A 17,508-nucleotide genomic window follows, 5' to 3' on the forward strand; every position below is an offset into this window, starting at 1 on the left:
TTGGAAGCCCATGGGCTGAGCCCCTCAAGCTTCAAGGACTGGTCGGGTCTGGGAAGAGGGGCTGCAGGAGGGTACACTTAGCAGGGACAAGGCAGCCTGGGCCCGAGTGTCTGGCAGGGAGGAGCCGGGCCTCTGTGGGGAGTAGCAGAGTGAGGCTGGTCTCAGGGGACAGAGAGGGCCTGGGTGCACCTCCCAGCTGCCCTGCTCAGAGATGGCTCCCGGGCTCCGGCAGAGGACAGACGGTGGCTAGCTCCAGGGGTGAGTCCCTCTCCTCCCAGGGGCCACGGTGCCTGTCACTCCTGAGCTGGGAACTGGTTCCCCTAGATGCCACCCAGGCCAGCCGGGCCGGTACCCGGGAGCCCCGTGCCGGACCCCTGGCAGTCGGACATGAGCTTTGGCCGGTAGTGCTGGGACAGGGTGTGCCTGCTTGCCGCCCTGCCTTGGGTTCGCGGGGAACAAGCAGGGGCCAGTGGTTTTTCCATTTATCTGGGGAGACAGGCAGTCTGCAAGCCCTGCACCTCAGGGCCTGCCAAGCGGTGGCCACACTCAGGCCTTCACTCTGCCCAGCCCCCAGGAGCCTGAGGTCAGCATGCCTGGCGCCTGGAGCTTGCCACAGCAGCTATAAGGCTGCAGACCCCTGCCTTCCCAGGCAGTGACAAGGGAGGCCTGACAGGGTCACTTTGTCCCTTTTCACAGGGACAACTTCACACCCAGCCCCAGCACTGCAGTTGAGCCTTGGGCCCTGTGAGCAGACAGCTCCCCGCTGACCCCATTCCACCGGGTGCTGGAGCCTTTAGCCCTTGGAGGCCTCCTTGCCAGGGGTGTTTAATGAAAAAGGGTACAAGTTGGGCAGGCTTTGGAAAATGGAACAGTGGTTCCTGCCTGCAAGCTAAGCCTCCGAACTGAGCCAGCCCAGGCCTGGGAGAGGCTGCAAGGGGCAGGACTTGGGGAGCTTCGTAAAATTTTATCATAAAAAGATTTTAAGTTTGTAGAACAATTGCAAGAATAATCCAGTGAACTCCAGTAGATTCTTCACTTAGGTTCACCAGTTACCAACATTTTGCCATATCTGCTCTCTGTCTTCCTGTCTCTACCTACCCACACCTGCCTATCTGAATACTGAGCCATTTGAGAGTAAGTTGCAGACGTGTCCCTTATTAGGGGCATATTGCCCCTAATATGCCCAAGAACAAGGATATTCTGTCATGTAACCAGTTAATTGTCCACATCAGGGGGTGAACCTGGGTGCAGTACTGTTATCTAAACCATAGCCTTACTCCGATTTTACCAGCGGATCCCAAACTGTCCCCATCCAGGAACACACACTGCATTTAGTTGTCACATCTCCACCTTCTGTGTCTCTCATGGCTTTGACATTTTTGAAACCTCTGTTATTTTAAGACGGGCCCTGAATTTTGGTTTGGCTGATGCTTCCTTCTGGTTTGCCCAGGTGGGCTCCGTTGGCAGGAAAGCCTGGGAAATACCCTTGTGTCTTCCGGAGCAGCCCTGGACCACCTTCAGGACCAGGCTGAGGGCCCTGACCCTGCTAAAGCCGACGGTCAGGGCCGGTCGGGAGCCTGGAGCCTGCTTGCCGCCTGGTCTGGAACTTCACTGGGCGGCGGGGGCCTTCTGTCCAGGAAGCATGGACAGGCCCAGGCTTGGGGCCGAGGTCGGGGGATGGGCCCAGGGTTATCACATAGGTCTCTCGGCCTGTTCCTTTAGTTCTCTAGGGCCCTTGGATACCCCAAACCCGACTAACCCCCAACCCATGAACAGAGAAAGGCTCCTGCAGAAAAGGCTGCTCAGGGGATGTGCTGATTGAACTCGGCTTGTAATGGGGGCAGGGAGGCACCCACTCTTTTCTGGGGGTTCTCTTACAGACCAAAGACGCCCCTGCCCACTCGTCTGGCCCTTTTTCTCTGGAGACAGAAACGCACTGCCATCAGTCCCTTAGGGTATAGAGGCCCCTTGGGCTTGAAGCCTCACACACATGGGACAGTGCGGGTGCTGGCCCCCATGTCCTATGGGCCACATGGGTTTCTCCAGGTGAAGGCCAAGGCAGAGGAGCAGGGCTGACTCCCCTGGGGTGCAGGTGGGCCTCTCCCCTCCATCCCCTGCAACAGTGGCACCCTCCATTCTCCTGGGGCCCGGGGTGGGCAGGGACCCTGGGGCTTCACCTTCCTGGCCTCTTATTCAGGGTGAAGGCTGACCTGTGCCTGCCCTTCACGGGTAGGGGCCCCTCACGTGTCGCCTCACCCAGGCCCACAGAGCCCATTGGTTCAGAGGGGGACCCCAGGCTCTGCTGGAAGCCAGCGACCTGCCCATGTCCCCCTGGTCTGCCCTCACAGCTGCTTTCTAAGGCAGCCTGTCTCTACTCCCCTTCCCCACAACGATCTGTGTTCACTTGGAGGCAGCCTGGCTCCAGTGGGGGCCTTGGGGCCACAAGTGGCCTCTCAGCCTGCTTGTCTCATCTGTGACACGGGAGGGCTAGTGTAGTGCTGAGTCCCAGGGCCATGCACACAGCCCCACCTTCCCAGGTGGTCAGCTGCGGGAGCACAGCACGTCCTGGTGGGCAGTGCTGCCTGGGCCCCAGCTTCTGTCCTTGGCCTTGCAGCCGAGGGCCCGCAGGAGCCCGTGCCCACCCTGTGGAACGAGCCCGCCGAGCTGCCATCAGGAGAAGACCCCGTGGAGAGCAGCAGCCCAGCCCAGGAGCCCGCGGCCACCGGCCCCCCGGCCCCCACCGCTGCGCCGAGCCCCGAGGACAGCACCGCGCGGGAGCGCCTGGACCAGGGCGCAGGTACGCGCGGACGGGGACCGGGGACGCGGGGCGGGAAGGGCCGGGCGGGCCGGGCCGGGGCTGACTCGCCCTCCGTCCTCCGCAGGCTCGCTGGGGCCTGGCGCCATCGCGGCCATCGTCATCGCCGCCCTGCTGGCCACCTGCGTGGTGCTGGCGCTCGTGGTCGTCGCGCTGAGAAAGTTTTCCGCCTCCTGAAGCGAATAAAGGGGCCGCGTCCCTGCCCGGCGCCTCTCGGCCGCAGCACGGGGCGCGCCCACGTCTCGAGTGTGTCCGCGCGTGAGTGTGTGGCGAGCGGGGGTGGGCGACGACCCGCGACAAATGCGCGCTGTGCGCACGTGGCAGGAGCCGCCGGGTGCGGAGAGGGGTGTGGCCCACGCTCGGAGCGGGTCACTGGCACCGGCACTGGACCGTCGCTTCGACCCAGGGCGCTGCTGGCGGGACAGTGGGCGGCCGAGACCCGAGGGGCCGGCCCAGCCCGCCTGGGGGGCCGCGTGCTTCGTGTGGCTGGCCGGGAGATGGGGGTCGGGGAGGGGGTTGGGCCGCAGTCGGGGCTCCGGGCCAGAGGCTGTTTTCTTTTTGGGAAGGCGGGAGCCCTGCCTGCGGGCTTAGAGCTCCGCACCTGCACCCCCAGGGTTCCCGGGGACACCTCTACCCCAGGAGCCCAGGGAGCAGGATGAGCCACTGATGATGAAACCCAGGTGTTGTGGGCCCCGCCGCTTTCCCACCTGCGGCCCCAGGCTGCCCAGCCTCGCTGGGGTCAAGCTGCAAGTAACTGGCTTCACGGGAGCATGGGGCCTGGGGTAGCCCGCATGAAGGATGGCTTGTTCGTTGAGAGAAAGAACACAAAAAGCCTTTTCAAGCTCAGCTCTCCTCACTTGAACCCCACAAGCTCGTGGGGATGCGGGGCAGTGCTGAGTGAGGGTGATGACCCCAGCACTGCAGCTGGGCCATGCACCCCGTCTTCCAGGCTTCCCACGAAGCCTAGTGTTTATAGAGGTTTCAAATATTGGCTGAGCTGCTCTGGGCGCAGCCGGGGAAGAAGCCAGAGCTGCGACTGTCTCTGCCCCACAGGGCCCTTCGGGAGAAGCAGAGACCTGGAGCAGGGACTGTCTGCGAACCCCAGGGTTGAACACCCGGGCCCCTGGGGGAGCCTCGGAGCTGCTGGTGGCAGGTGGGGGCTGCTCCCCCGCCTCCTTCCACCCCCGCACTGTCTCAGCAGCTGCCTTGGCCTCTGGTTTGCCCCACCTGGCCACACCTGTGCCTGCACAGACCAGTTTTCTCCTGGGTACTCCAGACGAGCACACGGGGTACCCATACACACTCCCCAAAGCGCGTCATGGGTTACAAGTTTCTGCTCATAAAGCTCTTATGAAACTGACCGCTCTTCATGAAACTGTTTAAATTATTTCATTTCACATAACCTCCAGTGGACAAAGCCCGCATTGGAGCAGATGATCCAAGTCAGCGTGCTGTTTCCCAGCTTTGAAAAATAAGCTGGACAGGGGCCAAGGCCAAAGGACGACCCCTCCCCGCAATCTGACCCTAGAGCCCCCACCAGCAGCATGGGGCTCAGAAACGGCCCTACTCCCCCTTCCTCACTCCTGGGGGACTCAGGTGCCAACACTTCCTGGGGTGTTACAGGCCCCAAAAGCATCTGTCCCAACAAGGACCAGGGGTTCCTCCCCAGGTAAACAATCATGTGACACGTGCACGCCTCTTCCAGGATTCATGTGATTTTCAAAGGGTCTGTGGTCTCCAGAATGCCAAGAGCCACGCTGTGGCCGATGGGGAGAAGTTACAAAGTTCCTCTGGGTCCGAACCTCGGGTTCTGGCGCCAGGGAAAGTGTGTCCTGGCAGAAGTAGCGAGGCCCTGGGCAGGCAGGGCCGAGCGGGGTCAGATTCAGGCCTGTCCACACTCCAGGATAGAACCAGGGGTGACGGTGGGGTGGCTGTGAGGGCCAGCCGGGCCGGGGGGGAGCTGTGCCTAAGGTAACTGGCCACTGCCCCCGACAGTGGGAAGGAGTGCCCAAGGCCAGTGACCGGCCAGTGACCGGCCAGGCAGGAAGGCCCAGTCCCACGCCTGGTGGCCAGATTCCCTGTGAGACCACCACGCATCGACACCTCTGTCCCATCATGGTCTTCCAAACCTGCGTTCTCATGTCTACTTCAGCAGAAGGGGGTCACCGACTCCCTCAAACAGCCTTTCCCATCTCTGGAGTCCTTGAACAGGTGGAGGCCCAAATCTGCTTCCATCCTGAGCCCCTGACCATGGCTGCCCCCTCCTCCGCCAGAAGCCTCCTCAACCCCGTCCTCAGGATACACCTTCTCCACTGACCTTGAAGGGGACTCCTCTCTCCCTGCCCAGAACGAAACACCTCATCCCTGTGTGCCGCAGGGCAATAAAAAGTAGAGGTTCACCTCCTTCATTTTATACATGATGCTTCTTTTAATGCAGCCAAAAATGATAACTTGCTTTTCTTGGAACCATAACCAATACAAGATGCAGTGACCAATTCATTCCTTACAACACCTGGGCTCCTTAAAGAGCTAGAAGACACAAGTTACATCCAGCCCATCAGGGAGCCAGAGCGGATGGGCCCTCGGCCAAGCTCTGGTAGGCCTGCCATGAGGCAGGGCCTGGCCGTGCAGCCAGAGGCGGCGGAGGTGGACAGAGGCAGCTGGTCTCTCAGTCTTGAGAACTGGAGACCAAGGGCCACTCATCGAGCCCACTGGGCAGGGGCAGTCCATCTGCACACCTGGAGGAGTCTAACGGCTTCCAGGGCAGAGAAGGACACGTGCAGGGGGTCATGACAATCTTCACCTTTGCACCTGCCCTCGGCCAGGGACATCCTGGGTCTGGGGCCTCTTCCAGTGCCCGGGAAGGCCCCTGGAGCATGCCAATCCCCTTCCGTCCCCTCTAAGAGACAAGAGGGAGAGGTGGTGTAATACTGCTTAAAATATTTTCTCATTTACAAATGCATCCGAGGAAAGATGTGGGCAGCCGTTTTCCAGTTTGCAAGCGAAGGGCCAAGACACACGAGCACTCACCAGGTGGCAGGGATGAGGGGGTGACTCCTGTACACGGTCACCTTCCCCCCGAGCCCCTCCACCATCTGTGGGTTTGCCTGCAGGCCCCGCCCACATCCCTCTGCCAGGCTGGATACTGGGGGTCATTGCCGGTTTCGGCTGCCCAGCTTCCTGCGGTCCTTATTCTGGCTGCGCTGAGGGTCATCCATCTTGTGGACACGGAAACACTCCTTGAGGTTCTGGGACCGGATCTTGGGATTCAGGATCTCCTCGGTTGTGTTGCTGGGGAACCAGCCTCTCTCCTGATCGTGCAGCCGCTCACCAAAGATCCACCCTGCGCAGGGAGGAGACGGGGAGGGTCAGGAGCCCTGGCCAGGCCGCCGTCCATGCAGGGAGCACAGGGAAGATGCAGGAGTCCAATGGGCCTTTCCGAAAACCCCTGCTGGAGACCGCAGATTGGGTTTGCCCCCATATGCTGGGGAGGTACCGCCCCGATGCCCTCCTAGGGAGCAGTGTTTGTGCACGCGGCTGCGACGGAGCCAGCAGGGCTCTGTGCCACGGTGTGTCCCAAATGTATCGCTTTTGGAACCTACTCCTGAGCCCTCAGCAATCCTGGGAGATCAGGGGACCCCAAGGGCCAGCCCCCCAAACGAGACACATCCAAGGGGCCAGTGGGGGTGGCGGCTGACTGATGGTTACCTGGCCGAGAATGCCACCGTCACCCTCTTGTTGGGCATCCCTCTCTGAGCCTCAGCCTCCAGGAGCCAGGCGGTCAGGTGAGGGTGGCCATCGTGAACTGGTCAACACCAGCAGGGCGCCCTGGCTCTCTTTTCCGCCCCCAGAGATCACCCTGCAGCACGGGGTCCCTGGGCAGGTGCTAGGGCAGGGTAAGGACCTGGGGTCTGAGAGTCTAGGGCGTGCCTTCTACAGGCCACGTGGAAGGGGTGTCGGGCTCTTTGTCTGCGGGAGGGAGGCGACACTGCTCTTCCAGTGCTGGGTGAGCCCCTGGGCTTTGGGACCAGCAGAAATGGCCTTCCCTGGAGGTCACTAGCCTGAGGCTTTCCAGCCAGGACCTCGAAGGGGCGGAGGGACTGGGGCAGGGGGGACGCTCTGTGCAGGTTTGGGGGTTCCTGAGGAACAACTGATGTGGAAGTAAGGGGTCCAGTTTTCAAGGGAGGGGAGTGAACCTCGTTGGGCACTGATGCTGTCAGCAGGGGTGGGTGGGAGCTGGGGTGTGGCTTCTTGGCCCCACATGGGGCTCTGAGCCTGGTGGTCACAGGCTCACCTGGGAGCTCGGTGCAAATCCAGGATCTAGGGTCAGGATTAGGGTTGGGGTCAGAGTGAGGGTGTTTCTGGCTGTCCTCCCTACCACTGTGACGGCTGGGCCAAAGCCAGGGCTGGCTGAGGGGAAGGTGCAGAACGGAGCTGGGCGCTCAGGTCGGGCCTGGTGCTAAGCGGGGAGGCGGACCTTGGAGCTCTGGCGGAGGAGAGCAGAGTTGCTGGGAGAAGCTCCCTCTCTGCTCTGAGAACAGCCTGGGAAGCCACGATGGGCAGAACGATCTAGGGGAGCCTGGGACCTGGGTTCCACAGCCCATCATCAGGCTCTGCTGGCTGCTTCCACCTGGGGCGGAGATGCCCCACCTCATCCTCAGGCTGGTGTGGGGCCAGGTGCAGAGTCCCGGGGCATAAGTGGGCGCAATGGCCATGCGCCGCCTCACCGTCCTCTGTCTTGTCCAGGATGTTTAGGATGTCCGCCAGCTCCAGCGTCAGCTCGTCCGGCTGCTGGGCCACGTATGGATGCACGCACTGGACCTGGGGGCAGTCTGAGGGAGGGGAGGAAGGTGGCATGTCCTCATCACCGTGTCGCTGTGTTGCTCCCTATCCAGCAAACCCTGGACACCCCCTGACGTGGCGCTGCCTCTCTGGCAGCTGCTGAAAAGGGGTCATTTTTTTGGGGGGGGTGGGGAGGCTTGGCTTCAAGAAAAGGAGATTAATGTAGCGGGGGGCTCGGAGGAAACAACACGTGGATCAAGGGATGAACAGGCTGTGCAGGCTTCTCGGACCTGGGGCAAGGCCCTGGGAGAAGGGTGGGTGCTGGGGACTCAGCACTGTCACAGAGGGCAGCTTCCCGTCGGGCAGCTGGATTTGTGCCCTTTATGTTCTGTAAGGTTTTCAGACAACTGGCAACCCCAAAGAACACTGGAGTTCGCCTCTGGGCCCAGACTCCTTATGGCTTCCTTGCAGTACCTGTCACTTAGGACCCAGTGACTTATTCCTTCAGTAACCATGCAACTGTTTGCAGAACTTGGCAAGCACATCAGTGTCTTCCATCGGACACTAAGTTTGCAATTGGCACGTGGGATGCTCAGGCAGCTGGAGCGGGCATCCTGGAGGCCACAGAATGACTGGCATGGGAAGCATGGCCCTTTTAGGCAGAGCTCAGACAGCACCTGGGACTGATGCCACCGAGGCCTCACCTGCCCTGCCCGGAGGCGTCCTCGTCCCAGACGGCCACTTACCCAACAGCCGAGATGTGAAGGAAACAAACTTGGTTCTCCGGTTGGGGGCCAGCGAGGTCATCCAGCGCTTCATCTCACTCCTGGGACAGGGAAGAGGACAAACGCCCAACTATAGCGCGCCTGAGGCGTGGTGCCGAGTGTCTGGCCGGCTGGGCACTCAGACGGTGCCCAGCAGCCAGGGAGAGGCTGGGGAACCTTGCGATCTCCCCAGTACACTTTAAACATTCAGTTGGTGAAGATGAGCGCTCCACCACACCCCAAAATTAACACACAAAAGTGTTCGTTGGCCAGCTGCCTGGAAGCCACAGCCTGTTGGGAGACGCCATCGCCCCAGGCAGTGGGAAGGGGACCGAGATGGGCAGTCCGAGGGATGGAGGGGGCCACGCCCCACACAGAGCGTCTCCCCACGTTGGTCTTGGCTGTCCCTCTCAGAGACTGGGGGCTGCAGGGCCAGTGGCCTGGCTGCTCGGAGAGGTGACCAGACGGGTCACACAGTGATGGTGGTGCCCTGGTCAGCCTGGCCCAACAGTTCTACAACATCTCATCGGAAAAGGGGGCCAAGGGAATGCACACGTTCACACCAGGCAATGGGCAGCCACCCCCCAATGGCCACGCATCCCGACACCAACCCCAGACAGAGACCCTAGGGCCCAGGGGTGGGGAGAACGGGCCGAGGCAGGCTGTGTGCTGAACCCTGGAGCCTTGCTCCACCTGGGCAGGTGACATGGCGTGTGGGGGGTGGCACCGGGCACTCACTGAGAGGACGCCTTCAGCATGTAGGTGGCCTCCCGGTCATCAGAGTTCTCCAGCAGCCGCAGGATGAACACGTTGGCCAGCGTCTGGCCCTGGTCCTCCAGCTCCTCCACACGGAGCAGGCCCCTCGGGGCCGAGTCAAAGACCTGGTACTTGTCTCTGGGGACCAAGGGTGGCACAGCAGGCACATTGGTCCCGAGGCGGCCTGGGGGGCCCAGGGGACCCCTTGCACAGGCCAGCCAGCAGGACCAGCCTCACCACCACTCCCGCCGTCCCTCCCGAAGGCTCCACCCGAACACCTGTCCCCCTCATCCCCAAACCGTCTCCTCCCGTGGGACCAGGGGTCAGCACCGACGCGGCCACAGTGGCCACACTGCTGAGCCCTTATGTGCGGGGCGCTGGGCTAGCCTCTCCATGTCCCCGGGAGTAAAACCCCACTTGACTGGAGAGAAAGCTGAGGCTGGGGCTTAAATAAAGTCGCCCAAAGGCCCACACTGGACAAGAAAGCAGCTGACTTTACAGCTGAGTCACAGCCTGAGCTGCCCCAGGCCACGGCGAGCCCCCTCCCCCACGCTGCACCCCGGAGCCCAGGCGGTGCCCGGCCCGCTCACCCAGGGATCTGCCGACAGATCACCAGCAGGTCGTTGAAGAGGAAGAGATAAATTTCCTGGAAGAGCTTCTTGGTGCGCAGCGTTCGGGACGTCTTGGGGCCCGACATCTGCTGCAGCTCGCCCTGCTTCAGCAGCCAACGGGAGTGGGAGATGATGGGCACCGACTGGGGGGCGGGGGGGAGGGGCAGTGTTAGGACGGCGGGCACCTCCACGCCCTCCCGAGGCTCCCTGGTGCCCGGACTGGAGAGAGAACTGCGCTGGGCCCAGAACACACGCGGCACTGGTGGGAGGAAGGGGCGAGTCCCGGGCAAGTGCGGAGGGCGGTGTGTGTGTGCGTGTACGTGTGTGCGTGTGTGTGTGTGTGTGCGCGTGCGTGTGCGCGCGCAGCTGTGTGTTATCTACAGCTATGTATCTGTGTGTGCTCCTACACACATGTGCTGTTGCCTGAGTGTGTCCATGGGTATGGTATGTCTGTACACGTGTGAGAATCTGTGTACATGTGGGCACCTCTGTGTGTGTGTCATCGTCCCCCGCCGGGGTCAGCTCATGTGACTCAGAATCAGAGGAGGGCCAAGGTCACAGGGGAGAGAAGTCCCCACTGAGTGGCTCAGGGCCAGTCTCTTGTCACTGGCAGTCAGCCCAGCAGGGGGAGCTACACTCCTGGGCCCAGAAGGCCATGGCTGCACCCCCGACCGGATGACCTCAGAGCCTCTCGCTGGGCACTGTGTGGTCATGTGCCCACCTTGGGGCCCTTCGGCTCATTAATGCGGAAGCTCGAGGTCAAGCTGGGGGCGAAGGCTGGTAGCGCCCATCGGATCTTCAACTCTCTCAGCTGTAAGGATCCCCGAGCTGGTCCCTGCCTCGCACTTCGTGTAAACGAGAGCAGGCTGCCATGGGGTCTCGGCTCAGAAGACAGTCTAGGCCAGTGTGATGGCCTGGTGACTTGTGGGGGGCAGGTGGAAGCCCAACAGCTAGGGGGTCAGGGAAGGCCTTGGGGGAAGGGACACTGCACTGAGGCCCATGGGTGGCCATTGAGGGAGCCTGGCCAGTGACCGACGCTCCAGGTCAGCTGGGCTGGGTTGGACCCACACAGGTGGGTGTGAGTTCACCTTGATCTTAAACTCCATCTTCTTCTGAATGCTGATCATCTGCTCCGTGCGGCTCATTTTCCTGACCCCCTCGTTGCATGCTTTTACCACCTAGGACAGGAACGGGGACACATCAGGCCATCTGCAGCCAGCTGTCCCCGGCCACTTCCTTCTGCTCACTCAGGCCCCAGAGGGCTGAACAACCACTGTGTCCAGACACTGGGCCCACAGCTGAGACTGACTGGCCCATCTCCATCAGGTTGGAACTCTTTTCTCTAATACCTTCTGGAACAGAAGCAAAGCGGGAAAACCTGTCAGGCTGTTGTGGTTCTCAGCTCTGGTGGAGAAGTTAGTGCCTCATCCTTCCCAGGAAGTATGCCTTGGAGGACATAAAGCGGCCCCTCCTGTCACCTAGAGAGACACTTAAACGATGGGATGTGCTTTCTCATCAGTCAGACTGGCAAAGGCAGATAGGCCGACAAGGCTCCAGGCTGGCCAAGTACGGGGACATAGACGCTGTCACACACTGTAGAGGAGTGTGGGTCCCCCACTTTCCTAGGAAGCAACCCAGGTACTAAGAGACCTAATAAAACCACATGTCCCGGGACTGCTGGGGACCATAGTCCGCCCTGCACCGTGTTGTCTGGAATAGAGCCCAGCACCCAGAGGCTCTCCGTATTTGTGAATGAGGATGGTTCTCAAAGATGTGGGAACTAGGAGGCTTCCGGCAGCGTTCTTTAGAATGAGAAAAATACGTGTCATTGACCCAAATGTCCACCAGCTGGGATTGATCAGCGCTAATATAGCCACATGACCAAGTACTCTGAACGCATTAAAAATTGCAAAAACTTTACCTGCACTAAATGGAGAGCAAGGCCGGCTTATAAACCACAAAGAACATGGTCGCATGTGCAGGCACCTGTTTGGAAAGGTGTCTGGAAGGGTGCGCGCCAGCACGTCCGCAGTGGGGCGTGGTGGGGGACCTGGTGTGACCTTCGCCATTTTCTTTTTACTTACGAGCACTTCCTGAATTTTTTTTTGTATTGCGTATCAATTGCTTTTATAAATTAGAAAAAAAGTCTTTATAAAGAAGGTCATCTGTGAGAAACAGGAGTACCTTCCATCACGAGGAAAAGAAAGAGAGATGACCGCAGAAAAGAACTTAAAATGGAAAAGGCTCACTGACTGCCAGGAGACCCTGCGGCACACGGGCCTCTCACGGGCCTCGGTGGTCACTGGACTTCCCCGTGACCCAGTGTGGCCAGGTGCCCGGTGGGGGCTGGAATGAACTCCCATCCGGCCAGGTGTATAAGTTCCAGGGGTGAATACAGGGCTCTGAAAGATGCTGCCTGACCCATAGGTTGCTGACGCCACCTGACCAGACCACACCGAGGCTCCAGCCTTTTAGCCACTAGGCTGGGAGGAGAGAGAGCTGTTTGCCCCAATATTCAAAGGGTGTAACTGCCGGAAGGATTCTGGTGGCCAACTGGTCTGAATACGGGGCGTGAGGAGAGGGCCGGGGGGAGATGGCTGCACGAACTTCAGACTCCTTGGGCCTCGGCGTGGCTCAGATGCCCACTGAGGCTCGTTCCTCTACTGAGCTTTTGCCACTGGGACAGGAAGTGGAAAGGACTCCCTAGCACCCATGCTCTCGTCCGTCGTGGGGTCACCGGCATGATGGAGGCCCCCGCACAGCTGCTAAGAACTGGCTCGCGGCTCCGGCTGACACCAGCAGACAGCGCTTTGAGAGCAGAAGGTGCCACGTGGGCCGAGCACGCGAGAACACGCACACTCGCGGGCCCCTCCCGCACAGCCCCTCTCCCCCCCCCCCCGGCTGCATCAGCAGCAGACGCGGCTTCTCCACGTGTGGGCAGGGAAAGCCCAGGGCTCGGCAGGGCCGCTGAGTCCTCTCACAGAGATAGGAGAGGCGCAGCTCGAGGGACAAGGGACGAGGGACGGGGAGTGGCGTGGAGGTAGGGGTTTGGGGCGGTGCTACATCAGGGCTCAGGACCGGCCTCCCAGAGTCACGGGAGGGAAGACACTGGAAACAGGCAAGGACAAGCGGCCCCAGGGAGGCGGCTGCTGAGGAGAACAGGCCTGTGGGTGGCAGCAGAGGTCAACGTGAGTACAGACTGCCTGGCTGCTGCCGAGTCCACCGGGGGCACACGACAGCCCTGTGAAGGAGGACACGCCACTCTGCCCGGGCCACGCCTGGCCTGTTGTTTAGACCCAGTGACTTTTCTGCATTGCAAAAGCAAATATTAAAATGCATCTGCACTTTCCAGAGACACACGGACATGGGCGGTGCCGGACCAGGAAGGTAGGTCTAGGCGAGGACACGGTTTACTGAGAAATGCAGCAAGAGGAAGCGCGCTCACCAGCTCCAGTTCTCTGTGGGCATCCGAGGCGGTGCACTCACGCTCAGACCTTTCCTCCACTCTCTTCAGGATGTTCTGGGCACAGGGAAAGTCTGCGTTAATTCTCACGATGGCCGCTTCTCCCCTCTCTGCCCGCCCCGCCTGCAGTGGCGGCCCCCATGCTGCACTGGTCCAAATAGCCTCTCGTTGCTATGACGTCCATGTACAAAGGTCTCTACCGGGTGACAACGGAGGGCAGGAGAACCCTCAGCTGAGCCCAGGGTTGAGCATCCTGACCCAAAGCTTTGCCCAGCTCTCAGGGGCTACCCACGAGCCCGTCTCCCACGATGGGTAATCCTGAGGGCCATGCCGGAGCCCATGATCTCACCGCACAATGAAGGTCAAAGTGAAGGAGGCGACCCCGTGCTGGTGGGGCGGGCAGGGTCCGGCAGCGAGAAACGGGTCACACTCAGGGCCAGCCCTGACCCCGAGGGTACTTGATGCTCGTGGCGGGCACCAGGGGCTCCCTACCCTCTCCTCTGGAACTGCCATTTGAAGCCACGTCACAATTAACCTCAAGGCTGTGCTGACCTTTCTGAGACTCTTTCCTGACCCCCTACCTGGTAGTGGCCAGGCGGTCACTCCCTACATGTTCCCTGTTTGCTTGTCCTCATGGCCATGACCACTTCCTGATTGCATGTGTTCGTCCCTCTCTCCCCTCCGACAATGCGGCTCCCTGGGAGCAGGGACTGAGTGCCCCACTGCTTGGCACATAGTAGGAGCTTAATTAGGATTTATGTAATGAATGGACTTGCTAGAAAGCCAGCAGAGACCCGAATGACTGAAGGAAATGGTCTACGGCAGCAGAAGCACACACGGGCCCGGTCTGCCTGTCAGATCGGGGAGGTGGTACCTGGACCAGAAGCTTGAGGCGAGTGATTCTCTGGAAAGGCAGGATGAGGAAGGAGGAGAGGGGCAGCCCCCTGCACTTGGGGTCCAGCTCCAGCTGTGCGATCAGCTCCCGAAAGGCGGCCTTCTCCTGGCTGGGGACACAGACGCGAGGGCAGGTTGCTGGCTGGCAGGAGGCGTGAGTCAGAGGCATTTCCTCCCTACTCGCAGCCTCATCGGAACCAGACAGCCCACAGGCACCGAGAACGCATCGACTAACTTATTTATCTATTTATTTTATGGAAATTAAGCTGTTCATGTACAAGTCATATGACAGTAGTGGCTTCACATGCCTGGCCCATGAAGACTTAGCAAACTCTGCTGTGCGTGGGAGGGCGAGCATCCTCACGTGGCCAAGTCTATGAATCAGTTCAATGATTTACCCAGCTGGAACCTTGGTAAGGTAAACCCACGTAGTGACAGGAACAGGCAGCAGCTGGAAACAACTGCCAGAGAGAGCCTGTGCTGTCCCTGCCAGGCGGGGTCTGCAGGCGGGGTCAGCAGGCGGGGTCTGCAGGCGGGCTGGGCGGTGGGCGGGGCCACTGCTGCCGAGGGCTCCAGGGCACTGCTGCTGGAGACCAGACGCAGGCCAGGACAGCATGTCGGCCGGGACAAGGACACTCTGCCTTGTCCTTGGGCCCAGACAGTCTGCACTCATGGGCCACACAGAGTACCCTTGGGCACTGCAATAGTATCTAGATTCCTGTTCTCCTGTATGCTCGGCTTCTCGACACTTGCCCTCAAAACTGGCTTCCTGATTCCCTCCAATCCCAATCCCAAACCCAAACTGTAAAACACCCAAGCCCCCAAATACTCAAGCTTTAAAATATCCACAAGGGACAACACGCTGGGATGGAAAGGCCCAGTGAAGCGTAACGACTAGATGTCACTCCTGCGAAAGTCCTCGGACGCTCCCGAGTAGAGCTTAGAACATATCACGTGCCATACTGTCATGGAACCCGGGACAAGAATGCAAAGGGTCCAAAAGAGGCGAGTTGACCGAAAAATCATCTCGTCAACCAAAACGCCAAGAAAGTTTACGAAATGGGCAGATCAGCAAGACGTTCAACGGTGTCGCTAGGTGACCACCGAAAAGACTTCCTCCCACCCAGCCTTGCTGTGGCCTCGAGTTCAAATCACTTCCCTGACGTCTCGGACCTCGAGCTGCCCTCTTGGCCTCAAACTCCCTTTCCTGCTCCTCACAGAGCTCTGCGCTGCCATTCTGGGCAGAGGTGCAGGGGCCGTGGCTGACCGCCTGGGGGTCAAGGTTCCTCTAGGGACACCGAGTCCCCGGGCACATGCCGGGCATGGATGCTGCCTGGGAAAGCAGAGGTCCGAGGACCCCGGGTGGAGCGGGGCTGCAGTCCTGCGTCTGCCTGCACTGGCCCCGCAGACTGGCTCACTCACAGCAGCTGCTTGTAGGTCCTCTCCTGGTACGTCTGGTTGCTGACGTAGGTGATGTAGACCGAGAAGTCGTTGGCCGCGTAATGATGCACGATGTCGCACACGTCCGAGATGACAACGTTCTCCTCCATCCGTCGTTCCAGCTCCAGGAGGAACCTGCAGGAGGCAGTGGCCGGGGCTCAGGGCGCGGGGGGCAGACTCGGCTCGGACACACCAACAAACACGACAGGATGGGGTCCCAGCGCCGGTGGCAAATTTGGTCACATCGAGGAATCACTGTTTACTTTTTTTTAGGCGGAAATAGCATTAGAAGTATTCTTAAGCGAGAGAGACCTTATCCTTTAGCTACATACTGGTGGGTCTACAGTTGAAGTGACGACGGGGAAGGGTGGGGACATGGCGGGACCTGGATGTGGGAGCTTGGGGCTTGCTGCAGTCGGCATATTTGGAACTGTTCCTAATAAAATATAAATAAATACATAGATAAAAGACACTCCTCCTTCCCGCGAGGGCGAAGTGGCAGAGGCCGAGGGCGTCTCCAGGCTGCTCTGATCTCAGGCTCCTTCAACCCCCCAAGCCCGCTGCAGACGCGGAAGTGGGGTGTGGGTGTGGTGGGGGGAGCTGCTGCTCGGGGGGCCGCGGAGAGCCAGCAGCTCTGCCACACTTCGGTTTTGCGTCTGAAGACTCGGGGCTGGAGCAGATGATCCGAAAGCGGAGTTCTGCTCTCTCAGTTGCAAAACTCCATGGCCCGCAGTGACAACGGTAAAGGTGTGTCTTGTGCTAGCGATGTGATTAGAGTTCATTCCTTCTTCGCGAGAACGCAGGAAGCAATGAATAGATGTCTGTCTACTCGTCCTCCGCTCCGTAAAGGAGAAGCCCAGTTCTCATAACCAGGCCCACGTACCATGCCAAACACCATCCCGCTGGAGAGGAGAAAGCACCTATCCAGGGCTGCGCTCTGCACGGGCCCTCAGAGGGGCTCGGGGCCCTGTGGACACCCAGCCGGGGCTTCGCGACGTCATCGGGATAGAGAACAGCTTCCACGGACACCCCCGGAGCCGGTCATGGTACCAGGCACACGCCCGCCTGACTGCGCGGGATGCACGGATTACTCATGCTGATGGAAAGGGACCTGCAGCAGCAGTCCCGTCCAGGGGGACGTGACCGGCCACCTGCCGGGAGGGGTGGCGGACCTTCGGGTTTATGTATTTATTCATATTTCTTTATAGAAAATTCCAATCACACAGAAGTAGAGAGACCTGCGTTACGAGCACTCACCACCTGCCTCAGCCATGCCCCGGGCGAGAAGGGTCGGAAAGCCAGGCCCCACGAGGACCGCAGCGGGTGGCTTACCGCTCACTGACGGCCATGACGTCCAGGACGTTGGAGAAGAGGATGTGCGACTCGGACGGGTGCAGGATCTTCTTCAGCCGCTCGTTCTCCATGAAGTGGGACACGAGCAGGCTCAGGCTTTTGTAGTAGGAGGCCTCGGAAGTGACCAGCTCGAACATGGCCTGCGTCAGGGACACGGGCAGAGCAGACAAGAGGGGACACAGTGGTTAGTCCCAAGGACTCGCCCTGCAGGAGGCTGCCTGCCCCGTTCTCAGAGAGGCAGGGAGGCTTGGCAGGGGTCTTAAAAGTGAAAAACGGTGGATACAATGCTGAGGACACTCTCGTGGCTGATTACAGTGAAAACTGAAGACAACCTAGGGCCCAAAATACGGAACGAGGCATCAACACCAGAGGTGAGCCACATATCAGAGCCCGGGCAGGTGCTAAGGGTGACAGGTGTGGCTCCCGGTGTGCCACAGGAGGGACAGTCGGCACGAGAGGGATGTCTGGAAGGAAGTGGGCGGGGAGTGGAATTTAGGGGTGACTTTTACTCTTTTCTTTTTACTCAGGAAATTGAAAAATGAAAATATATTATTTTTTTCATGGTATGATTTTATAATGTAATCGCTAAAGCAATTTTCATTTGGAAAGAAATGGAGGCGGCTTTATCCC

At 59.9% G+C, this 17,508-nt stretch overlaps 2 protein-coding genes across 2 annotated transcripts in view; one reads left to right on the forward strand and one right to left on the reverse strand.

Annotated features, from left to right (window-relative positions):
• The first annotated feature begins 387 nt into the window (after positions 1 to 387).
• Positions 388 to 3,033, forward strand: SNORC (secondary ossification center associated regulator of chondrocyte maturation). The gene is made up of 3 exons (XM_023523772.1): positions 388 to 401; positions 2,538 to 2,797; positions 2,883 to 3,033. The coding sequence occupies exons 1-3, from the start codon at positions 388 to 390 to the stop codon at positions 2,990 to 2,992; spliced, it is 384 nt and encodes a 127-aa protein (XP_023379540.1). The 3' UTR covers positions 2,993 to 3,033.
• Positions 3,034 to 5,222: 2,189 nt separating this feature from the next.
• The window catches only part of NGEF (neuronal guanine nucleotide exchange factor), a 34,003-nt gene continuing 21,717 nt past the window's right edge, over positions 5,223 to 17,508 (reverse strand). The window contains exons 4-13 of the mRNA XM_011380873.1: positions 16,858 to 17,018; positions 15,508 to 15,660; positions 14,066 to 14,195; positions 13,174 to 13,248; positions 10,817 to 10,906; positions 9,708 to 9,871; positions 9,100 to 9,255; positions 8,344 to 8,423; positions 7,543 to 7,647; positions 5,223 to 6,158 (exon numbers count right to left, since the gene is read on the reverse strand). Of these exons, the coding sequence (XP_011379175.1) occupies positions 5,968 to 6,158; positions 7,543 to 7,647; positions 8,344 to 8,423; positions 9,100 to 9,255; positions 9,708 to 9,871; positions 10,817 to 10,906; positions 13,174 to 13,248; positions 14,066 to 14,195; positions 15,508 to 15,660; positions 16,858 to 17,018 (1,305 nt within the window). The 3' untranslated portion in view covers positions 5,223 to 5,967. The remainder of the gene's footprint in view (positions 6,159 to 7,542; positions 7,648 to 8,343; positions 8,424 to 9,099; positions 9,256 to 9,707; positions 9,872 to 10,816; positions 10,907 to 13,173; positions 13,249 to 14,065; positions 14,196 to 15,507; positions 15,661 to 16,857; positions 17,019 to 17,508) is intronic.

This window comes from Pteropus vampyrus, unplaced genomic scaffold (genome assembly GCF_000151845.1).
Source record: "Pteropus vampyrus isolate Shadow unplaced genomic scaffold, Pvam_2.0 Scaffold411, whole genome shotgun sequence".
Taxonomy (NCBI): Eukaryota; Metazoa; Chordata; class Mammalia; order Chiroptera; family Pteropodidae; genus Pteropus; species Pteropus vampyrus.